The 27,318-nt window shown below is 48.7% G+C and overlaps 1 protein-coding gene across 2 annotated transcripts in view; it reads left to right on the top strand.

The window, feature by feature from the left end:
• FAM107A (family with sequence similarity 107 member A) overlaps positions 1-21,462 on the top strand; it is a 29,702-nt gene extending 8,240 nt beyond the window's left edge. Inside the window, exons 2-5 of one of the 2 annotated variants that reach the window (XM_054180734.1) lie at positions 5,441-5,504; positions 15,725-15,899; positions 20,410-20,566; positions 20,883-21,462. In XM_054180734.1, the coding sequence (XP_054036709.1) occupies positions 5,441-5,504; positions 15,725-15,899; positions 20,410-20,566; positions 20,883-20,990 (504 nt within the window). In that variant the 3' untranslated portion in view covers positions 20,991-21,462. Of the gene's footprint in view, positions 1-5,440; positions 5,505-6,343; positions 6,924-15,724; positions 15,900-20,409; positions 20,567-20,882 lie in introns of those variants that run through there. The other variant, XM_009905925.2, reaches the window with a different exon arrangement.
• The last annotated feature ends 5,856 nt before the right edge of the window (positions 21,463-27,318 follow it).

The following is a 27,318-nucleotide window of genomic DNA, read 5'->3' as shown; positions in this document are numbered from 1 at the left end:
CACGGGCTGCCGTGGTGGTTCAGAGACCCTGCTGAGACCCCTTCCCATGACAAGGGCAGTGTCAGGGCAGCAGATTTCATAGCTGCTGGCTCAGGAATGCTGGGGATGTGCCTGGACATCGACTCCTGGGCGCCTGCCAGTCCCGATTGCAAAACCTGCCAAAATAACAGTGTCTCACAATGAGCTGGGAGCAGAGGAATGTGCACGGTCAAGCTCCCTGCTGGAGAGTAACTCTCCTGAACCCAGCATCACTCTGCCCCTGCGAGAGAGAGGAACTCGCAGTTTCTCTCAACAGCCCCGACAGCAGCTGCGTCGTGACCTCCACCAGGAAGGCAGAGCACAGTCTGCCCGATCCAGAGGGGGACCACTGCCTTTCCTAGCCCTCAAGACATTCTGGAAATCCATCCAAACTGCAGCACTTCATCCAGCCAAAGGCCAGCAGGGAGTTAACAGTGATATTAGGTGCTGGAGTATGCTGTTGATTGTGCTTCTCCTTAATGAGAACATGGTTTCATCTCAGCAAACATGTGCGCCAGCTTGCTGAATCAAAAAAGCCTCAACACATCACATGGTGAGACTGTGCAGCAAAACAATTGAGCTGACAGATTTCTGTGCATTGACATCACAGATGGGAAAAAATCTTACTAATCCTCAAAAGTTTCTTCCAGTGATTTCACTGAGGTCCCTGGATCAGTCCCAGATGCTACAAATGAGCAGACAGACCAGAATTCAGCCATAACACGGGAGATTTGGGCAACAGCTTAGAGGTATCTCAGCATCCAGGAGCATGTAAGAGACATTTTTATACAGAGCAGTGGGAGCAGCAAGAGCGTATTTGGAGCTAATTGAAAGCAGGGGTAGAGTACAATTTGGCTAACCTCTAAATGGCATGTTTTGTGGCTTCATCACACAGAGAAATGCTGGCTTCGATCTGCCAACCATCAATGCCTTGTTCCAGGTCATGACAACTTCTTTCACAGCCCCTGGGTTAAGCAATAAGACTATTTTAATCAGTTCATTCATTGAACACTGATGTCAACAGCTGCTACAACTCCTTATGGGCAAAGTACCTTTCTCTGAGCTCATGCACCGGGTAATTTTCAGCCCTGCTAATGGTGCTTCCTTCCCAAAACCAGGTCTGCAGGAGATTCACATCAGTTCTCAGCCTGGGTGACATTTCACCCACTGTAATACCTCTTTATCACCACCATCTGATTGCAGCAATTTCTTGCCTAATTTATTAGCTCAAACATTGGCTACAGCACAATGTAGATGTTACAACACTGCACCTTAATGGCACCTGTATGAATCCGTACCTGCCTGAAGCCATCCTCCTCACCTCTTCTGTGGCTCACACTCTGACCACACCAGCAGCTCATTTCCCCAACCACTTGCATCAAAGCACAAACATGGTCCAAAATTATCAGCTATCAGTTTTGCTGCAAGTAAATATTAGAGCGCCCACGTGTAGGACAGGTAGCACTGATTAATGGTTTATAGAGGGAGGCTTGCCTTGAGCTGCAGCAGGAGCATTGCACTCCCTGAGCAGGGAGCCGTGGAGGCGGATGCCTGCTTAGAGCTGGTGGGTCCAAGCAGCCCACAGCTACAAAACTGCCTCCAAACTCTTGCTGCAGGAGTCCTTTGTATTGGAGTCAGGGCCAGGAACATTCCTACTGCAACATAATGATGCCCAGGACGTTGGGAGTAACGTAGAACAGTAAAAGCAGAACACAAGACTACCTGCTGTCGATACTTCATGTTGCTTTGCTACATTTAACCCCACTTAACAGCCAGGCTATTTTCAGTTCAGGTGGTAGAGCTCCTCACTGACATGGTTGAAGCAGGCTGGGGATCTGAGGCACGAGCTGGCCTTTGGGCCAGGGGTACCTGCTCCCCCCAGCAACATCCCATGCAAGATGCTCCCCCTCTTGCTGGAGAAACTCCCTGGCCAGAGTCGCTGCGTTCTGGATGCTGCTGCCACCTATTGAAGCATCGTGTGGGCTTGGGGCAGTTCCTTCTCCATCTGCCTGGCATACTTCATCCGTCCTGCTCACCTACAGAGGGGCACAGTGTTACCATCAGATGCCAGGTTCACTACTTCTTACTCCTGGCAGCATGCAGTCGCAGTGCACACAGAAGTGATTTTCACGTGGGGGCTTGGGGATTTTTTGGGAAGTAGGAGCCATTTACTACAGTACACCCTCCCTGTCTGAGCCCTCACTGTGACAAAGGAAGCTCTCTGACTCCCGTGGTACTTGTCCTCCTGCCCAGCTGTGCTGGGGACAGAGTCCAGTCCCTTGCTTTGTCCTGTGGGGAGCAGATAAAAGTCTATCATCTGGGCAATCATTAACTCCCCTCTGTTAGCTGGCGAGGTTCAAGAAGCCATCCTGCTCTGCAAACACAACTCATGGCTTGAGTGGAGATTAGCAGAAGCGTGTTCCAGCCATCCCATAGCACAGAGGTGACAGAGTATCAGGGCAAAGCTCTGCCATTGCCAAGGTCGCAGTACAACCAGTACAACTTCTTAGGTTGTAATGGAATTGCACCAAGTTTGTGCTGGGGCCCAGGGCACAGGAAGACTTAGAAGGCAGGGCTGGGCAGCCTGGCTGGTCCTCACCGTGACAGGCAGCATCTCAGCCACTGCCTAGCACAAATCCATCAGAGGAAACATTAAACCAGCCCCCAAGACCTCCCTACAGTGAGAGGCAAAATGCTGTCTGCCTTCAAGTCTCAGCCCTGGGTGACTTTGTTGGGGCCAGAATTTTGTCTGCAGGTCAGGAGACCAGACATGACTGGCAGCAGAGCTGCACTCCCAACCCCACACTGAGAGTGGAGATTTAATAAAGATAGAGACAGGCAGGGCCAGGCAGAGCTGTCTGCTCTGTAATTCACAGCTTGCATCCAGGCTCCTTGGCGCGGTGGCCAGGCGGACAGCAAGCCCAGCTTGGCGGCAGTGTTATCTCTCTGCTGCTGCATTCACATCAGCTGGCTGCATTCACATCATCTGGCTGCATTCACATCAGCTGGCTGCATTACACAACCCTGGAAAAGCCACTATTTGTGTTGGGCACTCACTTGACATGTCCAGGGGTTTTAAATACACAGGAGACCTGTCTACACAAGAAAGCTCCTGGTGTCACAGCAGCTGGCTAGAGAAAGGACAGCCAGCAGCCAACATCATTTGGCAGAGTCACTCAGCACTTCAGAGTCAATCTAATGTACAGTCACAGTAAGGAGGACCTGGGGTGGGCTCCCCCCCCACCCCCCCCAAAGCCACCCTTTCTCCTCGCAGCACTCATTCATTAACCACACAGCCACCCATCAGTGACAGCCCAGGGGCACATTCAGCACAGCCATGACAGAGTTCCAGCCAAAACAATTCTATGATTCTGCCAGCTCCTGGCATGAGGACACCCACCTCATCCCCCTGCCCAACCCTCCTTTCCTCTCCCCAATTCCCCCTTCACCCAGATTATAGAATCATAGAATGACTTGAGTTGGAAGAAACCTTAGAGACCTTCTAATTCCGCCCCTGCTGCCATGGGCAGGGACACTTCCCACTAGCCCAGGTTGCTCAAAGCCTCATCCAGCCTGGCTTTAAACCCTTCCGGGGATGAGGTGTCCACAACTTCTCTGACCAACCTGTTCCAGTGTCCCACCACCTTCATAGCAAAGAACTTCTTCCTAATGTCTAATCTAAATTTATCCTGCACTAGTTTAAAACCATTGCCTCTTGATAGGACAAGAGGCAATGACCTTCTAAGGAGTCCTTCTCCAGCTTTCCTGTAGGCCCCCTTCAGGTACTGGAAGGGCACTCTGAGGTCTCCCTGAAGCCTTCTTTTCTCCAGGCTGAACAGACCCAACTTCCTCAGCCTGCCCTCACAGGAGAGGTGTTTCAGTCCTCTGATCATCTTTGTGGCCCTCCCCTGGATCCCCTCCAACAGGTCCATGTCTCTCTTGTGTTGGGGGCTCCAGCGCTGTACACAGTACTCCAGGTGGGGTCTCAGAAGAGCAAAGCAGAGCGGCAGAATTGCCTCCCTCGACCTGCTGGCCACACATCTTTTGATGCAGCCCAGGATACAGATGGTTTTTTATGCTGCCAGGGCACATTGCCAGTTCATGTCAAGCACCTCACCAACCAGCACCCCCAAGTCCTTCTCTGCAGGGCTGCTCTCAATCCATTTGTCACCCAGCCTGTACTTGTGCTGCACGACACCTCGCCTGCAAATCCCCCTCAGCACTCACAGCAACACAGGATCACGCTGAGCACAGAAGACATAATGAGGGATACTGGAGTGAGCTCCCCATGTCACCTTCTCCTAGGACATGAAGGTACACCATCAGGAACATGGGGGCAGTTGGTGAATGACGCAACTTGTCTGCAGGAGCCACTCCAGATAAATATCACCCAGCAATGAGCCGCCTTCACACAGTAACTCGCAGGGAGCTACAGCAGGAATACAAAGGCTGTTTGTTAATCTCAAAGACTCAGGAGCACAGGGTGAGATTGCTTACTAATTTAGGTAGCAAAGACAATCGTTGTGCAAGGAGCTCCTAGTGAAACAGTTTTGCCATTAGGAGTCCTTTGCTTCAGGACACTAGGTCCTAAGCACCCTACAAACCCATTTCCCTGCAGAGAGGACCCCAGATGTGCAAGTGGTCAGGCACTAGGGCATACCAGACAGATATGTGTCCAGACATTTTAGCTGGCCTGTTCCCAAACTGTTTTACTCAGCTGAGAGAAGGTGTTGGTGGATCACAGACCTTTTCTACTCCTGCATCTACCAGCCATAACCACACTTGCTCAGGAGCTCAAGGCAGGTCTAAATTTATGCACACACATCTTCAGTGAACTGACAGACCCAAAGCCTAGCACCAGGTGTCGAGCTTTAGCCTATTCAAAGGCAGCTTGAGGGCAGACATACAAATGTGCATCTATCTCTTTTTCAGTTTAAAACCGAGCCAGGTGATCCTTTGGAGTGTGCAATGAGCAGCCAGGCTACAAGGCAATGGTGATGTGAGGGGAATCTACACAGCCATGAAAAGCTCCTGGGGCACATATGGGCTGCAAGACGTGCAGTTTGAGCAAACTGCACACCCTCTCTACCTAAAGCCCTCTCCTCCACCACACCCTTGGTCTAGGGGCAAATGTTGCATGGTGTCTTCAAAATCCTGTCTGTGTCTAACCCACAGCTGGTCAGGATGGGCTGACTGTGCTTGCACAAGGACACATATGCACTCACCAAGCACAGGGGAATGCAGACCAACTTGCCTCTCATCTCCTGCATCTGATGCTCCATGTCAATTAGATTTAACAGCTCCTGGTCAGGAGGTGGGAAAAAAGAATGTTTAAGTCTCTAGTAGCAGATGACCAGCAGCTCCTCCCACGTTTCATCTGTAACAGAGCAACAGTCATTTTTGTGTCTCTCTTTTCTTCTAGAAAGAATATTCCCTTCAGTCCAAATGTCCAAGTGGAAGTGGGAAGCCCAGGAGCAGCAGCTCAGGTGAGTGCCAGCAGCTTTGAGAGGTGAGCAGGGAGAGGCTGGGGTTTCTGGTCACATCCAGCACTGATGAGACTTGGCTGGAAAACATGGCTGGAATGGAGAAAAATACTGGGATGTGGAGAAGAGCAAAATGTGGAGAGGTGAAAATAAGTGAACAAGCACCCCTGGCCTCTTTCTCCAGTCCTTCCCAGGGCTGACAGCATTAGACCCAGCATGTGACCCAGGCCATGCATGCACCCATGGGTGCCACAGCACGTGAATGTGACTGCACACATGCCAGTGCCCTCCAGCTTCCCTTATCCCCTTCTTCTGAGTGAATATGGTTTCACTCCATCTCTGCCCACCTCCTGGGACCAAAATGTAGGCTGACATGGGGCAACCTGGGCAGAGCTGGACTGCAGCATCCACCTAAAAGACAAAAGGAGCTGCTGGGGGGGGATTAACTCCATCTTCTCCTCTAGCTTTGCAGCCTCTGTTTTCCCAGGCCTGTGGTAATTCAAAGCTAACGAACATGGTACCTTCAGCCACACTGAGGAAGGGAACAAGAAGCCAAATCCAGGCAAGGGCTGCATCTCAGGAGCCTGAGACCTTGGGGCAGTGATGCAGGAGCATCACCCAGACCTGGTGCCACCAGGATGCCCCTGTTTCTATGCAGGGCCTGCTTGTGCCTCCCGCAGCCCTTAGCCATGGGGTGCAGCAGCTGCTCCCCCGGGCCCGTGCAGCAGTCGGTAGCTGACAGGGTGTTGCGACACTCCAGGGAACAATCACGATAACTCGAGCGGTTGCCCTGGTGCCGGGCTTGGCTGTTGCAGTGGTTGCTAAAGAGAGTGGGCGTGCGGCTTCCTCTGGGGCGATCTGATTTCTCCAGGAGCATGGTTAGGGCATGCTTAGGAGGAGAAATCGTCCTCCGTGGAGCAGGGACACGACCTCTCTGCCGGCAGCAGCAGTTGTGCTGAGCGGGCTGCTCGGGCGCCTGGGCACGCACAGAGCTGTTTACTTTGGGGGAAACAGACGCTCAGCTTGTTCATCTGTCCTGGGAGAACATCATCCAGCAACGCAGAGCAAAGGGACCAAGTTTTCAGGGTGGCGGAGAGACCTTTGGGACTGAGCACTGAGAAGTGGGCAAAGCCACTGGCTCCCGCCAGGTGAGCTCCAGCCCTTGGTGTGGTCCCAGTAGGGTGGTGTGAGCAGCAGAGAGGCAGCACCGGTGCAGCAGCCACCTCCACGTGATCCTCCGTCCCTGTTCCTGCCAGAGAGACCTGGCAGGAGCCAGGCAGCTTCGCTGGACCCTGCCAAAAGTCATGCAGGCGCGAGCACAGCCGAGCAGAAGTGCCAGCCTCAGCCCCTGCAGCCCCATGTCGTGGGGCACAGGGCAGCACCTTTCCCCCGGGCTCCCCAAGGCTGCGCTGCAGAAATCAGGTAAGTCCAGGGTCCCCTACTAGCTGCTCCAGGGTGGTCTTCACATTTCTGCCAGGTCCTCACCACAGGGATGGTCTGCTGGTCCCCATGGGATTAGTCTCTGCTGCAGAAGTGTTTACACACAGGTGACTTTGGACCCCGGCTTAAATTTTATTTGCGATATCATGTTACTTTAATACTTCAGTAGCTGCTTCTGCTTCTCAGAATCCTTCTGCTTCTGCCTTTCAAAACAAACTCCTGCCCCTCGAGAAATTTTCTAAGCAAATCCACACTGCAATTCAAACCCACTGGGAGAGGCACTGGGCTGGACAGGGGGCTCTGGCTGATAGAATCGCTGCAAATCAACGTGGGAGAATTTTCTCTGTGCTCAACAAAATACCTTTGAGCCGCGTTGAAACAGTCATTAATGATTGATGTGCGTCTCCCTCATGGGCGGGGAAGTGCACAGAGCAAATATTTGAGGAGAAATTAAAAGCAACTTTGTGACTGAGAAATGCTGATAAACATCTGTCACTGCCTGACAAAACCAAACAAGCCACTCCGCGTGGTGCCTGCAAAAGGCAGGGGGGGTGACGTCCCTGGGTGATTGCTAACAGAGTGGGATCCCAGCCTTGTTATCTTTGCTTGTCATAGTCCAAGATAATTAAATGAACTTCAGGCTGAGGGGATTTTGCTGCCTCCTGACTGTGCAAGCACTTCCAGCACTAGCTGATGTGAAACAGGGAACTGGTAACTTCTACGTAGCACACAGCTCAGCTAGCCCCAGACCTGTCGGGAGTTCGCTCTTCCAAATAGGTGTGCGTGAAGCTCAAAGCTCAGTGGGTGACCGTGGTGACATCCAAGTTCATGTACACTGGCAGTGATTGCAGGGGGCGGTGTGCAAGCTTCCCAGGCTGAGCCCAGAGACCCCTCTATGCCCCACTTGGGTGGGTGCAGTGAGGGTGTAAATCAGAGACTCCAGCTGCACGGGCTGCAGTGCTGGTATGGTACCTGGCTAGGGTAGGCAGGGCTGGGGGCAATGACTGGACTGGAGGGACTGGCTATACTGGTGGGAGAATACTGACTGTACTGGTGGGGAGCATTGGCTGTACTGGAGGGCAGCCCCATCCCCAGTGTGTACTCAGCAGAGAGGCAAAGGCAGGAAGAGTGGTGACATCCTGGCAGTGGTGCCAGGAACTGCAGAGCCATGTGCCCCTGCCTCATTTCACATTTCCATGGGGGTTTTATTTCTGTGTCGACCCTCATGACCTCCTGGGGTTTATTCCTGAATGTTAGGGCTGAGAAAAGGTGAGGAGGATACCCAGGGTGCGTGCACCTGCTGCCCTGAGGCACTCGCCCAATAGCTGGGAACTGCTTCTGACGGTGGCCACCGTGAGTCACATTCACCCTATTGCATTATAAATACCAGAATTAGCCTTACTTAATTATTAAGAACTATAGATTAAAAGCAGACAAAGGCTCTTTGCTTCCTTTCCGGAGCACACGTATCATTTGTCGGTGACACGGTCACCTGGTGACAAGCCATGGGGAGTGTGCCAGGTCCCTCCATATGAGATCCTCCTGAGCTGCTGGCACCACAGGAACCAGAGGAGAGGAAAATCACAGTGAGGATGGGAGCTAGGATCATCTCACCCAGAGAGGGCAATGATTAGCATCTGCCAATCTGGGCTCACCATGTTATAATTATGATCGTCATCCCCATTATTAAGATCATTATCCATCACCAGGGCAGTAAGCCACAGCAGCCATTAACCTAATGTGAAGGAATGGCTACACGACAGTAACACAGGGATCACTTGGGGTGTCAAGGCACATTTTTGGGGCTCAGCTGTTAGGACTCGTCCATCAAAGGGCTTCCAGGCACTGTCACCCTCCCTGTCAGGCAGTACCCACATCTCAGCCTCTGCAGTTAGCACCTGGGTGCCTCACTCTGCCCTGAACGTACCAACCACACAGAAAGTGACCTCCAAAAGCAAGTGCCCAGCTCTGAGGTTGAATCACTTGTCCTCCCAACAGCAGATGCAAAGCAGCTGCACACCCAAAAGTTGCTCTCACCACACAAAGCTTTGGGGCTCCCATGCAAATGTTTCCCTGCTGCATGATGCCAACCACAGCTGTTCTGTGTTTCTGGAATACAAATCATTACCTATTATGGGTTGGACGCGATGATCTTGAAGGTCTCTTCCAACCTGGTTTATTCTATGTATGTAAAGATTGATTCTATAGGAAAACCATGCAAATCAGCGAATGCCATCAACAGATCAAGAATCCAAAGTGAAAGACAAACTCTTGGCTTCCTTCTCTGTAGGACTGAACATACAGCATGACCTTTTCTGCCATTACACTCTCATGGGAAAAGCCACAGGGCCAAACTCCAGCCCCAGTTCAGACAATGGAAATGCATTGACTGAAAGTTCATGCTCTGAACTGGAAAAAAAACTGTTAACTTTTGGTTAGCAGGAAGGAGTGTGCATGTCCCAGTGCTTAAAAGGACATGAGGCTAGTTTAAAGATCCTACACATCACTTACACATGCAAACCCTGGTAAGGTGTAAGGGCAGGCTGGCTTCTCTCAGCCTTCCCAAGGAGAAGGGGTGTGAGGTATGGTTCCCTCACACTATTAGAAGGTGTAGCCCAGAAAAGGGAAGGTTCCCTCCAATGATTGCAGTTAAATGTGTCAGAAACTCGCATTATTTCCCAGGGTCAGGTTCCTTGTGTAAATAGCTTTAAGCCAGCTCTGCTGGCCTGTATGGAGTGTGTTTGCTTTGCAGTCTCCTTACCTGCAGGATGTGTATGACCAGCTTCTTTCAGCAGCCCCTCATTAATCTGTTGGCTCTTTTTAAAAGTCACATTCATGAATAAACCCCAAGCACCCAAAACCCAGAGGTTCTTCTCTGTAGCCATAATGTTAAGTAATCATTTCTGCCCAGGAAATGGTCCCTTAGGTCAGTGGGTTTACAAACCCAGATCCAGGGGTTTGACTCTGGGTGTTCTGAGGATTTTGCTCAGTCTTACCCTTGTACCAAGAGACAGGGTTTCACAGAATTACAAAGAGCAATATCCTCTGAACTTAGATCCCATTCCCAAATAATGCCTTCTGCCTGCTTTGATGTGGATGGTATTTGACAGAGGCACATTCTCTTCCCAGAAAGGGCAGTTTAGTAATCATCTGCCCCTATCAACAAACCTCTCCTCAGATGCTCTGTTGGGAAAATCAGCTTACAAATGACACAGGCAGCAGAAGTAAAAGACAGCAAACTACTTTTGCATTATAGCTTGCACCTGAAGCTAAACACTGACCTGTGCAGCAGAAGCTGGCATCAACAGTTCTGGGCCCCTCAATTTAAGAAGGACATTGAGACTCTTGAACGTGTCCAGAGAAGGGCAACGAGGCTGGGGAGAGGCATTGAGTGTAAAGCCTATGAGGAGAGGCTGAGGGAGCTGGGGTTGTTTAGCCTGGAGAAGAGGAGGCTCAGGGCAGACCTTATTGCTGTCTACAACTACCTCAAGGGTGGTTGTAGCCAGGAGGGGGTTGGTCTCTTCTCCCAGGCAACCAGCACCAGAACAAGAGGACACAGTCTCAAGCTGCGCCAGGGGAAGTTTAGGCTGGAGGTGAGGAGAAAGTTCTTCACAGAGAGAGTTGTTAGCCATTGGAATGGTCTGCCCGGGGAGGTGGTGGAGTCACCATCCCTGGTGGTATTCAAGAGGGGATTGGATGTGACACTTGGTGCCATGGTTTAGTAGTTATGAGATCTTGGGTGACAGGTTGGACTTGATGATCTTTGAGGTCTCTTCCAACCTTGTTGATTCTATGATTCTATGAACAGCTTTGCGAGTGAAGGATGCTGACAACCAACAGGGCATCACAGCATGGGGCAGGGCATGCTGCAGAGCAGGGATGCAGTGCTGATGGAGGAGAAATGCAGTTTGCAGGCGCCTTGAAAAACTGCAGGGGAAGGGCCAGCAGAGGGGCAGAATGGCACAGAGAGCTTGGCAAAATAAAAGTCAAAGGGGAAGAGGCATTTCACATGAAAATCTGCAAAAAGCAGCTTGTGACCTGCTGCACCCTCCCCTCTCCTATACAGTCCCAAGTTGAGAGGTACTGAGTATGAGCCTACAGCTTTCTAAACCCACCAGCTATGGATTATTTTCTTTTCAACCTCTTTTGACTTTCTCCTTGAGAAGAACAGCTGGAGCCAAGCAGGCAGCCGTAAGCAGAGCTGCACCCCTCAGGTTACCTGCCCTTTCCAGGGCCATTAATCCCCTTAACATTCCTGGGGATTAGTTCCCTCCCAACAGGACAGTGAAGCAGGCTGCCAGTAGCAGCACGGGCAGCAGCAGGCAGCCCACAGTCCTTACAGAGAGGGGTTCACAGGGAAACCCACCACAAAGAGACAACTTGTTTATTCCCAAATAAATGCTCTGTGCAGGGCATCTCCTATGAGTGAGGGAAAACCAAAGAGCTGCAGCAGCATAGCTCTGCATAGCTGAGCTCCAGCCACAGCTGAGCTGTTCAAGAGGTCCCCATTCCTCAGCCTGGGCATGAGCCACTCCTCCTCTTCCTCCTCTCCAGGAGCAGCATAAAACCTTTCTGCTTGCCTTGGGCTGCACAAAAGCTGCTTAGCATCCCAAGCTGCACACCCTCCTAGCAGGGTATATTTAATGTATTGCTTTCAACATTCTGGTTTTCAAATACATTTAATGCTGCACCAACACTGCCTGATACCTTGCTGACCAAAAGACTGCAGCTGAGCATAATCAGAAGTGGAAACTATATGCCCCAGGATCGCAGGCTGATGATTTTCTCCCGAGGCTCCCAGAGACTGGGGTGTTTATAAACATTAGCAGGCAGTCTGAGCAGAAATTTAGGGGTTGCTTGAGGGCAGAACAGACCAGGATATTGAAATGTCATTTTTCTCCTCCAGCCAAACCCTCACCTTGGGGCAGGAGGGTGGTTGGTTTCTGGGCCCTCTCAAAGATGTTGAATATTCCCTGTGGGGGTCTTCTAGAAAACTAATCAAGACTGGGAGCTTCTTTCACAGCTATGGCTGAGAGAGGAGATCACACCATACATGTAGTGCAAGTACCTGCCAGGAGCCCTGTAAGTCTTGCCTTGTACTTACAGAAAAGTCACTTGGAAATGTTCCTTTCCTAGAAAGCTTCAGGTTTCTAGAAGTAAGGAAAATATGTAAAAGCAAGCAAACAACTGAGTACATTGGAGCAAACAGCTACCTTTTATAAGCAACACCTGAAAGCAGACCTGTTTCAAAGGTCACACTGTCTTTCTCAGTACAGCAGAGGGTATTAAAATTCACACTTCTTTTTTTTTTGGGGGGGTTGTTTAGATCTTGCCAAGAACAATATAAAAATGTCTAACACCTTTTGCTGATTTATGGTGGTGGCCAAGGAGGTGCCAGAGCAGAGCCTTGTTCATTGATCTACAGCTGAATCATGCAAAACCAGGCATCCTGCTGTAAATCCACCGCAGAGCCCTGGCTTGATTTATACCTCTAGCACTATAAATAATGGCAAAAAGCAGCCTGATAGCAGTCTGTCTCCCCTTACACTGACATGAATTACATCAGATCTTGAAGATGATAGATCTATTACATGAGAAACATTTTGCACTGAGTCCCTATCTGTCAAGCTGCAGGAGGAAGGATGCCCTGTCCTTACTCTCAGCATAACCCCAAGCTGTGTTTCAGGCACACCAATATTTTTATATTCTCATTTTTCATTTCCTGCTCAATGCAAATAAAGACATTCCTTGAATTGTTCCAGACTAAGGTCTTCTGGAGGTTTAAAGTGTTATTCTTGTAGTAAGGCTCCTTCCAGTCCTAGGCAGGGACAAGCTCAAGGTTTTGACTTTGTCCCTGGGGCAGCAGTATGGACACCCACTGGAAGGCAAACCCTCCAGGGTCGGTGTCTGCACACTCCTAGGCACATCTAGCATAGTGAAACTAAGCTCAGAGCTACCTGCTGTGTCCTGGCCTCCACAGTAGTGTTCATTGTGAGGACACGCTGATTTAACAGCCCCCTGGTCAGAAACATTTCCAGTCAGTTTCAATTCCTCCCACTCTTTCCTTCCAAGTATATTCATTTCTACTAGTCTCAGGAAAAAGCTCCCCATCTGCCTTCAGTGACCAGACTAATAAACTGCTGCTTCTTTGCAAGCCTCAGCCGTGCAAGGTTAGGTTGAAAATAACCACTCTAGCCAATTCAAAACCTCCAGGCTCACTGTGGTGCTCCCCAAAATGCTACATAAGCAAAAGGTCTCCCAAGACAGGAGGGATCCTTCCCTGATCATTCTCAGTGTATGGGGGATGGAAACACCACAAGAACAAACTGAAGGGCTGGGTGACACTGTGCAACAGTGCTATACACTGCTGGGCATTAGTACTGTGTGGATGTGGGGACAGACTGCCCCAAGCAAAAATCTCAGGACCTGGGACCTGTAGGTAGGGAATAAGGGACTCTCACTCCTGAGCTGCAAAAGCAAACACATACACCAGGAAAGCAGGGGGGGAAACGTACTTTACAAGCAAAAGTGCTGCACCAGTGACCCAAGAACTAGTACAGCTTACCAGCAGAGCCTGAGAGCTACTTGGTATAGAAAAAAGAGAAAACCAAACACCAAAGTCACTACAGTTACAGCCACTTACAGCATCCAGGCTGTTCCTTCAGGCTTGGTTGGCTGTGTAATCCTTCCATGCTCGCTGCTTGCTGCATTATCCCCTGGCAGAGCACCACAGGTGGATTTAAGATGGGCAAATCCAAGATCAATATGCCTCAGCCCTTCTGCCATGTGGCAGGAGCTGGTGTCCAAGCACAGAAGCACTTGTGGGCATCTCTGTCACTGGAGGCAGCTTCTGCTCTAAAACAGTGGCACAGGAACAGTGGGAAGAGGGCGACAGGACAACACAGTGATACTGAGGCTTGTCTGTTGGCATAGCTGTCCAAAGCCTGTTTCCATTGAAAACACCTGGCATCTTATTTAAGTCACTCCATGGAGAGACTTTTTTGTTTGAAGAATTAAAACATTGCTTTGCCATTTGAAATGGGAGCTCATCCCCTTCATTCATGCCAAAACAAACCATTGATTCTTGTACCTTGTTTCTTTCTGTCTCTTCTCCCATAGAAAACAAACAAAGAGTAAGTAGAAGGAAGAAAAGAAAACAAATCAATTTTACTCCAGTAGAAACCTCACATTTTTCCCATTGCTCCAAACCTGGCTTTCACCTAACAAAAACTAGCCATGAAATTGTGCTGCATTAACCCCTGGCTGTTCTTCAGTCCCTGCGTCTCTCTGGACGGCAACACTGAGCCCTGAGTTTCAACCTGTGGAGTCAGATCTCACAGGGGTCTGAGTCAGCCCGGCACTTGCCATCAAACCATGCTACCTTCCCCTCTGCCAGGAGTGATGTATGATCCTAGAGGAAAATAATTTGATACAAGAAATCACTGGTTCCAGCTTCCAAGCACCCTTTAAATATGTACTGAACTATTCACCCCAATTACACTCGTGCAATGGTCTCTGATTTGTTTTTCTTTGTTCCCAAAGCAGTAGGGCCCCGGTCACATTAACATTCAATGAGTTGTTTGATATTGAATCATTTCTTTAGCAGTATTATTCCTTACACAATTCTGTTTGATTGCAACCCACTTCACATTTGGTGAGCACTTACTGACTGTGAAAGAATGACCCAGCCTGCTTTCTCTTGCCTTTTTTATTGATTCCTTCTTTTAAAAGGGGTTTTATTCCTTTTATACATGAGATTGCAATAAGAGAGAGAGGCAACATTACCAAACAACTGTTTTCCTTGCTGCTCCATCAACCCATAAAACTTCACACTAGGCCCCCCAAAATACTGCAATAACGAAGCACTTACAGACATGGGAGCTGCCTACACCCTTTTCCTAGGACTTTTTGTTCTTACTGGTAAACGTCCAAATTGCTCAAGTGAATAGTCAGGAATAAATTGCCCTTTCTGGGCCCCTGATTAGACCGTACACTGAATAATTGTAGGCAGCCCCACTGTGCTCTGCATTTAAAGACACAGCCCACCACATGCAGTTCCTCTTTGCACTCACTTTGTATCGGGGGTTTTGTAAAGAAGCAATGTAGAGCGCTTGGAAAATGCCAGCAGTGAAGATGCCCTGCGGTTCGCCTGAAATCCAAGCTGCCATCAGTCCCAAAGCAGTGGGCTCCTGCTCTTACACCCAGAACATGCCCATTGTTACAGCACGACCACACGCTGCTGGGGAGAATTGTGCTTCTCTTGCCATGGGGCTTGATCCCGATTATTAGGCCACCAGGACAGCAGCAAAATCTTTCCTTGACATTTCAGATAGAGCAGCACTTCCTCAGGCTTGTTTTTTTGGAAGCCCTTCAAGTCCCACCACATATTCTTGTGCTAAGGGACCCCTCAAACTTAGCCAGGACAGCCAAAGCAGCAGCTCAGCACAGCCCACAGCAATGGCTGCTTCCAGTTTTAGTTAGACCTATCTTGCATTAATTAATCCTTGGAACTAAGCGCTGCAGCCACTGAAGCAAGCGGCTGGCAAGTCATTTAAGTGATCTAATTAATAAATGTCTCATCAACAACACACAGGGAGTAGTTTGTTAAAACCTCTGAAAAACCTACAGCAGGCAAGTGCATGCAGACCCTGACAGAGGTTTCAAGCAGCTGGGGCAGGCACCAGCTCTTCTGCTCTGTCTTGCCCAGGAGAGAAAAGCTCCAGCGGGTTCCCAGCTCACGGTGGGGTGAGACTTCTCACACAAACACCTCTCTTTTCTTCCAGCATCGATGTACACTGAGCTAGAGCGGGAGCGACCAGATGGTGGGAATATCCTGACTCACCCAGACTACATAGATGGAAACCCAGACCTCATCAAACCTAAAAAACTCCTAAATCCTGTAAAAGCCTCGAAGAGCCACCAAGAGCTGCACAGAGAGCTGTTGATGAACCACAGAAGGTAAGAAGAGATCCCAGCTTGCCACTGGAGGGCTATGAGAGGTGCTGAGCTGTTGGAGCTCAGCAACCAAGGCACAAGTGCCGGTGACAACCTGAAGGTTGGAAAGGCACAACAAATCCCTTCACTTGCAAACACACACAGCATAAAACTTGCTGTAGCCCTTTCCTCTTTTCTCTGAGGTGATAGTTTCTTTTAACACTAAAGCAGAATGAAAAGCCCCTGCTCTGCCATCCTGAAGCACTTTCTGCTGCTGCTTGCTATTCCCATATTTGAGCTTCAAAACCTCAAGCCACAAGTGCAAAAAGATGCAAGGCATCTCTACAGCCCCTTGCTCCATGCCCCATGCTCCATGCCCCATGCATGTTTTCTCCCTGTTTTGCCTCTGATCCTGGTTTTTTTATATCTCCATCACTGACTTGCCAAATGCCTAGCAATGTACAGCATGCTTTGTGGGCTTTAAGTTCAACCCAGAGGCAGTAAGAGGTGCAGACCGGATGGAGCCATTGAAAGATGGGGGAACACCAGGGTGAGATCATCTGTACAAGGAGACCCTTATTTCTGACTTCTTATACACTGAAGCTTATAAAACTGTCTCCCTGAAAATTAAACAAGTAAAGTTAGGCTGGTCTTCACCGTCCTGACCTCCCACCCCATCACCCCAGTTGAACTCTTTAGGGGTAGAGATCTGACATCAGGAAAACGTCACCAATGACTGTGAACTTACAGCCACATCATTCCTCTGCAGCAACTGTCTGAACATCAGTGCAATAAAAGCACATTCAGATCAGAAGCTTTTAAGCACAGCAGGAAACCTTCTGGCTTTATATTAACATTTTCTGAACACCCTGAAATATTCTGACACGATAGCGCTTTGGCCACCTAATTAAAAGGAGCGCTGCCTCTGTTCAAAAGGACTAAAGTCATCACAAGAAGCAGACACGTATATTAATTCAGCAAACAATCAAGCCTGCCAGCAGGTTGCATTAATCAGTCCTGGCACTGGCTGGGCTGGGCTTTGATTTGATGTTCCCAGAAACAGAAGAATTACAGGACCATACCCAGGCTGTTCTCTGGCATCACAGCAGATCCAGCTACACCACCCAGATATTTTTAAAACTCTCTGGGTTGAGAGTGACCATATCCTGCCCAGGGATACTGCCCAGTTTAAAGGCCCACCCACCAGCATTGGCTTTGATCATTCAAGTCTAACCAAGATGGAGCAAAGATTCAAGAAATCCCTGCAACAGAGGCAGCAGAGACAAATGGCAGCAGACAGAGTACAGACCCCTCGGCGTGTGACAAAGCTGAACTTCAAACTGGCAAACAAAAAGCCCATCAGAACTTTGTATTCTATTTCTGTGCCTCTCACCACATTACATCCACAGGTGCTATCAGGTCCTGGTAGGAGGCAGCTCCACCGAAGCCATCTTGCATCTCCTGGTGCCTCTGCTTATAATCTTGTATGGCTCAGGTGTTTACACCTGCTTTGACTCTGGCCTCCCAAATATTTTTCAGCAAGTATACCAAACAAACCCTACTGCTGGTTTCTTGTCACTCCTGACTCTTCCCATTTTGCTTTCTGCTACAAGTTATTAGAGGGAGAGAGGGGAGAAGGATAGGTTGGACATGATGATCTCGAAGGTCTCTTCCAACCTGGTTAGTTCTATTCTATTCTATTCTATTCTAAGGGGAGAGGGAGAATGATCTACAACTCGCTCCTGTTTCTGCTTTGCTGTTGGTTTATTCCCTTAAGCAGCAGGGAGAAGCAACTCAAATTAGCACCTTGTGAAACAAACCCTAAATCCACAGGCAGCATTGCAAGCTGGATCTCCAGCATGCCAAGGCAGGCTTGCTTTCTCTGAAGCCTTGGGAAAAGCATATCTGCAGTATACAGTTCTTCCTGCCTTGAAAAACCATCATGACAGCTCTGAGGCCAGCACTATTGATATCACATATTGGTATTGGTACCTTCACTGATACTGCCATGAACTTTGTCCTGTCATAAAGCAAAAAAACCCTAAATCAACCAACCAAACCACAAAGAAAGAAATAGGAAGCATTGTTAAATGTGGCACTGGAAGGATGCAAGTACCGGTCCCCAGTGACAGCACAGAGGTTTGCTGAACCTCGAGAGTGTTTCCTTCTGCCTGCCAGTTCAGTTTCTGATGTGAGATAGCACCTTAGTGCTTGTCACTTTGCCAAGAGAAGTTCTGTAGTCCACTAGGTTTGACATCTCTGCTTTAAAATGAGCTTGGTAAGAACCAACCAACCTTTGGTCAACAGAAACCTCGCAGTGCCAAGGAGAAGCTTTATGGTAATAGCACACCCTGACCCACCAAACCCTTAGCACAGACATGGGGAGGTCCCCCCTTCACCTCAAAGCAAACATTCACTCACAGGAACCAAACAGCTCACATTTTACAGCAGGGTGTGGTAAATGCTCTCAGCCCTTTAGTTCAAACAAATGTTAAACCCATCCCACAAAAGTGGTCAGGCCATACTGCTCCTCAGATCTTCAATTCCTTCCTCTCAAAAATACAACTTCATCAACTCATTCTAGTCCTATATTTTTTTGGAAGCTTACATTTCAGCTGCTGTTGCAGAAGTTAGATGCATAAATTTAGCCTTGACTACTTCTTAATAATCTATTCTTCAGCAACACAAAATTGTGCAGTTGCAATAGTCTGCCCTGAGTCCAACCATAGCCTAACATCTCCCTGTACACCATGTCCCTAAGCTCCTCATCCATACATCTTTTAAACACCTTCAGGGGTGGCCCACTTCCCTGGGCAGCCTGTTCCTGTAGCAAATGACCCTTTCAGTGAAGAAATTTTTCCTAATATTCAATCTAAGCCTCCCCTGGTGCAACCTGAGGCCATTCCTCTCATTCCATCTCTTGTTACCTGGGAGTAGAGGACAACCCCAACTCCTTTCAGGTCACTGCAATGAGGTGTCCCCTCAGCCTCCTCCTCTCCAGGCTGAACAACCCTAGCTCTCTCAGCTGCTCCTCATAGGACTTGTGTTCAAGATCCCTCACCAGCCTTGTTCCCCCATCTCCAGACATACTCCAGGACCTCAATGTTCTTTTTGTAGTGAGGGGTCCAAAACTGAACACAGTATTTGAGGTGAAGCCTCACCAGTGCCGAGTACAGGGGTACGATCTCTTCCCTACTCCTGCTGGCCACACTATTCCTGATACAAGGCAGGACACTGTTGGCTGCCTTGGCTTCTAATCACACTGCTGGCTCATGCTCAGCCAGCTGTTGACCAGCAGCCTCAGATCCCTTTCTGTCAAGCTACTTTCAAACCACTCTTCCCAAAACCTGTGGCATTGCATGGGGTTTTTGTGACTGAAGTGCAGGACCCACTCAGCATTGTTGAATGGCACACAGCTGGCCACACATCACTGATCCAGACTGCTGAGATCCTTCTGCAAAGCCTTCCTCAGCTCCAGCAGATGGACATTCCCACTAGGTGTCATCTGCAAACTCGATGGTGCACTCAATCACCTCATCACAGTCATCAATGAAGATGTTAAACAGAACTGGCCCAAATACCAAGTCCTGGGGATGTGGGTATCAGCTTATGTTCAGCTTCCCAGGAGCTTCAGGTTTTGGTCTCTGGCTAGGGCTCCATAAGTACTCCTATGCTTTCAGAGGAGCAGAAGCTGGGGGGAAGGCAGCTGGGGTCAGCTGCAGGAGGTACATCTTAGTGTCCAAATTTAAGCATGGCTATATTCAAAGTGTTAGGTTTATGACATCCATTTGGAGAACTTCTTTCATCTCTTTTCCACTTATTTACATCTTGCCTGCATGCCCTTGCCATGCCTCCTTTCCCACGTTCCCTCACAGAACAGAGCTTGGAGTAGATCCTCTCCATCAGAGAAGCTTTGGGTGGCCGAAGGGGAGTCAGATGTCTGCCCAACCAGCGAAGGCTCTGGCTTCCAGAAGAAAGGGGATTTTATTTTGGTCTCTTGACCCAAACTCTCCACGTCAACAGGAGGATCGCTAGTCCCCAGCTACGAAGCAAAACTGCGATGCGAAGAGTAGGAAAGCAACTGCCAGGACAATCATTGCAGATCAATGACTACCCCTGCTGGTGGAAGAAAAAACCGTCCGTGTTTAAAATGCCCTCAACGCAGATGACTCTCTCACCGACATCATTGAAGCAGAAGCCTGTCGCAGCTCCCCTTTCCACACTCGACCCAGACAGCTGTAGCCCCTCAATGAAATGGGACTGGCAAAACTTCCAGCATCAGAAACCCCACACTCAGCCAGCAAACGCTGTGCCCACCCAAGGCAGGCAGCTGAAAGCACCATCCCAGCAGTAAGGTGCTCTCAGTAACACCCTTAAGCCTTGTGGATGGATTCGTAGACCAGGACTTGTTTGTGGACCAATGTCCTATGTTTCCATTTAGGACTGAGAGGAGTTTGGGGGTTGCCAAACTGGCAGTGGTTACTCTCCAGGGTGTAAGCACTCTGGCCCTGATTTACCTGCTTTTTATCCACAGAGGTTTGAGTATGGACAGCAAGCCAGAGCTGCAGCGGGTGCTTGAGCACCGGCGCCGAAACCAGCTCATCAGACAGAAGAAGGAAGAGGAAGAGGCAAAGAAATTGCAGTCTCCTTTTGAAAAAGAGCTGTTAAAAAGGCACCAGAGGCTGGATCAGGTAGAACTAATTATTTTTTTCTTACCCCCTCAGTTATCCTAACTGCCTTGCACAAGGCACAGACCGTGGGGGGAATGGGGGAGCTGAGGCTCAACCCCATATAAATGTTTCAGTGGGCCAGAAAAAGTGACTAAATTAAACATGGCTCTGGTGTAATGGTTTGGATAAAGACAGCACTGATGGGCACTACACACTCATTCAACCTCAGGCAGTAATGACTGCACACTCAGCAATACTGAAGCCCACAGTTATGATGCAGCTAATGAACTTTTGTCCTTTGGCATGCACAGATAATGGTGGCTCTTCTTTCTTACAGCTGGAGAAAGAGCAGGAGAAGCAGGAAGACCATGAACCAGAATTCATTAAAGTCAAGGAAAACCTGAGAAGAACATCAACAGTGATTGGGGATGAGAAAGCAGCATAGCTTCTGCCAGCATCCAGCAGAGATCCTACCAAGGCCGGCGCTTACACACACATGCTGATGTCTCTGTACATGGTGGACATTCATGGATGCATCACTGGGGTTGCTTATGGTTATTAACACTTGCCCCAGCAGAAGGCACAAAAAAGGTTTTCCCAGCCCAGGAAGGTATCACTGTGGAAAAGGTGCAGTATTCCCTGAAGATGTACTCACACAAGGAGATATGGAGAGAAATTATGTTATCCCCCACCCCACCCCCAGATTGTGGGTGCATGCTAACCTCCAGCTAACTCTTGGTTAACCCTTGAGACACAGTGACTGTTTAAGCCAGAGAAGTCTGTTTAAGCAAGGGAAATCTGTGGAGGGATGGTTTGGGGGACCCCTGCTTCTTCCTGGAGGCAGGTTTGCCAGGAATGGGGTGACAGGAGGGAAGCTGCAGGTCTAGAGACCCTCCTGGAAACCTGGCATGGTAACTGGAAGGGACAATCTGCATATTACTGAGAACAGCCCACGCGACCACGACAGCTTTCCCAAGGGTCACCCATATTGCACCAGTGTGCAGGTCAAGCCTGGCTAAGGCTGCATGTCCCAGCAGCACACCCATACTATTAGAAACATCCAACTCTGTGTGCCCATACCACTGCAGCACAGGCAGGTACAGCACCTTTAAATTGCATTTTGAACTTGTCTTTGGCAGTTCCGTGCTCAGACAGAAAATACACTGGACTATGCCCCAAGTGAGAGGCAAACACTGTGCAGAAAGCAAGGACTGCTTGTTTTCAGCATGAGTGTTCATGGGAGCATTCAATGAGCAGGGAGCAGATCCCTACAGATGTAGCAGATAGACAGGATGCTTCTTGCCCCAGACTGCTGGGCTTCAGCCTGTCACCCAGCAGCTGGACATGTGCTACCACAGAGACCCACAAGAAATGTCCTCTGCTTGAGAGGTGGTTAATGTGATGATGTCACGATGGGATCAGGCCATTGTTCTGTTAACCACCTGCACATAGCTGGCACTGGCAGGCACCATGGGCTACAGGGCACGTAGGTGCTGATGCAAAACTATTTGTCAATATGATCATTCCCTTTTCCAGGGGTCAGAGCTGCCTCGTTTCAACTGCCACTTTGTGAAGTTAAAAATCTTCTTGCTGCTGGTGCAGCAAAGCTGAGATACAGTGCATTTGCACTTATAAGAGCACCCATGTCCTGAGGTGTCCATATCCAAAGTGAAAATTATACCTTTAGGAAGATTTCAGGTTCTTTCTTCTCACATCAGCCCTGCTGCAAAGCCTAAACATCACAACTCACCTACTGCCTTGGAACGCTGGCTCCTGAATGGCAATCCTCAATGGACCTAGTCAGCTGAGAAAGTGATACTTGGTTAAACAGTATCTATTATCCACATCTTCAGTGACTCCATCCATACATTAAGGGAAACTGGGCATTTATCACATATTTATTAAAAAGTCACTAATCCACTCCCTAGCCTCCCTGTACCAGTGGGGTATTTCACTTCAGATCAACCTGGCAGCTTGAAGGAAACATCTGTGCCACACCACATGTCAAGAGCAGTGATAGAGGTATTGACTTCTACAACAGCTTGGACTATAAAAAGCCCTCAACTCTATTTCAGTCTTTGAGAGCCCCATCTCATGGCAATGTCTCTGCAGTAGTTTTTAAGCCCCTTGCTCATCATGCTTACTCTAAACATAGAATCACCAAGGTTGGAAAAGACCTCAAGGATCAGCAAGTCCAACCTGAAACAAGCTTTTATTTCAGAGGTGCCATGGTTCAGTCATGAGGTCTGTGGTGACAGGTTGGACTTGATGACCTTTGAGGTCTCTTCCAACCTTGGTGATTCTGTGAAATCCAATGCTTATGGTCACTACCTGAAAGGATCTATTATGTCCTTTCTAACTGTGAAGATTTTCATTTGGGTTTATGATCAAAACCATGATGAAGACAAAGAATCAAACCTTTTTGTCAGGGAGGAAGGGGGTGGGGGGGGGAGGGGGAAAGGAGCCATATTTCTCCAAGAAGAAAAGAAAAAAGGTGTTGCTAAGGATGCTTGTACCCAGCTGCAAAGAATGCAGTGTGACACTCCATTGATAACATCAGTTTAAATAACAAACCAGACATACTGTGCTGGTGTTTTGTGAGGGGTTGTGGCACAGGTTAAGTAATCCTGATCAAAATGCTCAACAAATTTCAGCAAATTAGTTTGTAATTTTGCCACAGATGGAAATGGACTCCAGGAGAGGCAATCTGTCACTCCATATGCACCAGTGAAATCAGTGTTATCAGCACACCCAGGCTGGGATGGGGGCTTTTATGCAAGCCCAGTGAGGTCTGAGTAAGATGAGTGCTCAGTTCAGCAAAGAAAAGTTGAAAATAGTTTGCTGCACTCAAACACACAAATATACATGGGGAAAAGAAAAGAACAAATCATAACCACGGTGTCTCCCCTTGACGTAGTGCTCACCAAGCACTGAATGAGGCTGCACACCAATGCAGTCCATGACAGCTAAGGGGTATCTGGGTCATTTTCAGCAGGTGTCCAGTAGGGAAAGGAAGGGCCAAGTCATACTGTCCTAACTTGGGATGAGCTAATAAAGCCACAAAAAAATTCTTCCAGCAGTGGAGAGACAGCAGAAAGCCCTGACCTGGCTGCCCGCTGGGATTCCCCAGGCTGTGAGCCAGGACCCAGCCACACACGCACACACTGACCCTCCAAACTAGCTGCAAGCAGTCAGCAAAGGCAGCTCCCATGGGGCCAACATGGGCTGTAGCAGCCAATGGCACACAGTGGGGCACAAGATATTTTGTCCCCAGCACGAACTGCAGGCTCCATGTGATGGCACATGGGAAATGATGCTTGTACTGTTCAAGCATTAGCTTAAAATTCACAGCATTTGCCAGCACAGCTCTTCTCACCCCTGCACACTGGTAACTGCCTTCTGGATGGGCTCAGACCCAGAGCCTGTGCAGCTCTCACCAATGCTTCATGGCATGGCAGCATGGAAGTGGCACCCAAAAACCTATCAGTGTAGGCATCACCAGGAAGATTTTGGGATATCTTTGTGTCTCTTAAATAAATTCTTCCCAACATCCCTAAAACCCATTCCTGAGTAAAGGTGATGTATCCAGAAGATAAAAGATTATCAGAGTATTGATGGAAGGTAAGTTTTTGCACTGTGTATGTTGCCTCTGTGGTGTACTGTCTGTATTCTGTGTTGGTGTTTATACATTTCCATGTCATGCAACTCTACTTAATTAACTCACACTGTTTAATGTGGACACTGCTGAAGAAATAAACTAAACAATGATTGTATATTTTGCTCTATTCCACAAGAACAGCCAAATAAATGGAATAAGCATAAAACTCAGTGGAGTCTGACAGCAACACCTTTGTTACTGCTGTGTTAACTTACTCATCGACAAGCTGCTTTCATCATCTGCACCCAGTGCTGCTTATCCCCAGATTTCATCTCATTTTACTGAAAGTTTAGGAGCACAGAAATTGTGGAATCAAGTTTTCTGCACTGAAACTTCCCTAGGTTTGACTTCTGACTGGCCACGGATGTCCACAGGTGTGGGTAAGACCCACAGAGCTCTTGGATTTAACTTTAAAGCTCAGATTTGAACTGAGAATTTCTCCTCCCACTAATAAGCACACCTCATTACTCACTTTAAAGCATTTCAAAAGCATTTTAGCAGTAGCCAAAGACCACAGATTAAACAGGCAGGAAAAAGAGAGGCTGCTTCACGCATGCAGGTCACACACCCCATGTTCCCTGAAAGCCAGGTCTGAACCTGAAGGCTGCAAAGCAAAGGAAAAGACTTTTCTGTCTCATTACTGATATCCTTAACAGCAAAGAGGCCAACCTCCCACTCAGAGAAAAAAAAAAGCAGAGATGGTGCCTGGATGTGTCTCTCTGACACCAGGTATCCACTGGGGTTGCCACCCACACCCTGTGGCATCAGGGGTGAGGGCTCACTGACCAAACCTGTTCTTCGGGTCAGGTTTCCAAACCATCTTCCCACCTTGTTGCCACTTGTTACCCTACCACAGCAAGTTGTGTACTTCATTTCCTGGCACAAACCACACAAAGAGAAACATTTTGCTCGGAGAGTGGCCTTTGGTGAGACATGAGACCAGGCAAAGCTTTGTAAAATGCTTTATCAACCTTTCACAGCCCCAACCAGCAAGGTTTCCAGGGGCTATGCTGCAAGACTGCTTACACTAATCACATACCTCCTCTCACACACAGATGCCAAAGCAGTCTTTCATATCATGGCAGTTCCTTTTCTGTGGAAGACAGGAAGAGACAATCATTTCTGTTCTTTAAAGATATGCTGACTTTTAACTATGCACAAAGTACTACATTGCCTGGATTCTACTTTCTTCCCCCCCTTTTTTTTTTCGTTAACTGACAGAGTTTTCAGTATCTGTTTTGCAATTTATCCAGGTCATGCTGAAGTCTCTTTTCCTATGCACTCATTCCTGAAGTGCTCCTTGATAGTTTGCTGCAGTTTAATATCCTGATAAGGAACCCTTATATTCTGCTGCCTGCTTTACTTCCCATTACTGCCCCAGAAGTGGCAAATGTTTGATTTCTTCCTCAGGCTAGCAGTACCCAGACTGGCTCTTGCTGAACATCCCTTCTCAAGGACTCTTCCCCTGCCTGTACGCTGCACTGGTTAGGCCACACCTCGAGTACTGTGTCCAGTTCTGGGCCCCTCAGGTTAGGAAGGAGGTTGACTTGCTGGAACGAGTCCAGAGAAGAGCAACGAAGTTGGTGAGGGGTTTGGAACACAGCCCTGTGAGGAGAGGCTGAGGGAGCTGGGGTTGCTTAGCCTGGAGAAGAGGAGACTCAGGGGTGACCTTATTACTCTCTACAACTACCTGAAGGGAGGTTGCAGACAGGAGGATGTTGGTCTCTTCTCCCAGGCGGCCAGTACCAGAACAAGAGGACACAGTCTCAGGCTGCGCCAGGGGAGGTTTAGGTTGGATGTTAGGAAGAAGTTCTATACAGAGAGAGTGATTGCCCATTGGAATGGGCTGCCTGGGGAGGTGGTGGAGTCACCATCACTAAAGATGTTCAGGAGGAGACTTGATGGGGTGCTTGGTGCCATGGGTTAGTCGATTAAGTGGGTTGGATTGGTTGATGGGTTGGACGCGATGATCTTGAAGGTCTCTTCCAACCTGGTTTATTCTATGTAATTCTATTCTAGGTATTTCTTTATATTTAGAAAATGTCTCCAAATTATCTGAAACTGCCACAGGCTAACCACAACCTTCATAAACACATCCTAGGAAATTTGTGAGTCAGATGTGGTACTAAGGATATCCAGGCTTATGGAAATGCGGGAAAGTGCAACATTATCAGCAACGTAAAAATTGAGGGGTGCTCCAACACACCATAACCAGGTGTTCTTGGGGGTTTGTAATGATTCCTACCACAGCCCATGAGATCTCTGTGCACCCTGCACGCATGAGAACATCGCTGGGTCCTCAGATCCCCTAAGACAGACCTGGCAATGACCCACTCAGACAGCACCCAAACCAGCCTGCATAGGAGCCTGCATAAACATCAGGTTGCAAACAGGTTCAGGCACAGGTTTCTTCCAACCTGTTTTCCCTCACTCTTCCTTCAGAAGACTTGGACCTGCTAGTATAATTTCAAACAGTGCTCAGGAAGCACAAGGCAGAATGCTTCTGACTCCAGCAGAAGAACATTGCAGAGCAAACAGGGAAAGCCCATTAATACTTCAGAAAGATGTTACTGCCTCCCAAGTGCTGGCAAGCCCAAGTCACCCCAGGATGTGGTGCTGTGCTGTACAGACCTGAATGCCAAGCAGCACGTCCATATGACACCTTACTGCTCTAGCAGGATGACAGAGCCACATTAATCTAGCAGACTCATCCCTCACACAACATCCACTGCCCATGAATACATTCACTGCATTACAGTCAACTGATTTATTGCTGTTTCTCATGACTTCTGGGATTGGTTCACTGAGGCTCAAGCTTAAAATTATAGTTATGTAAAACTACATCAGATTTCTCATCCCTTCTTTAACTTCCCACGTTAAAGCAACTCTACAGTACAGTGAATTCCACCCATTTCAACTGCTTGCCTGGTAAAGCAGTTTCCAGTAAGAGAGAAGCTAGTCTGAAGCCACAGCACAGAGACATCGATGCGCTGTGGGCAGGAAAGGCTCCTTCTGAGACAGCCTGGGAGGGGGAAATTGACAGCTCCTGCCCTGGAGCACCAGGACAGCCTGCAGTCAGGATTGCTGGAGATGAAGGCAGCACATACGCCGTAGC

Source organism: Dryobates pubescens, chromosome 1 (assembly GCF_014839835.1).
Source record: "Dryobates pubescens isolate bDryPub1 chromosome 1, bDryPub1.pri, whole genome shotgun sequence".
NCBI lineage: Eukaryota > Metazoa > Chordata > Aves > Piciformes > Picidae > Dryobates > Dryobates pubescens.
Note: the sequence above shows the minus strand (reverse complement) of the source record. Positions and strands in the feature narration are given on the sequence as shown.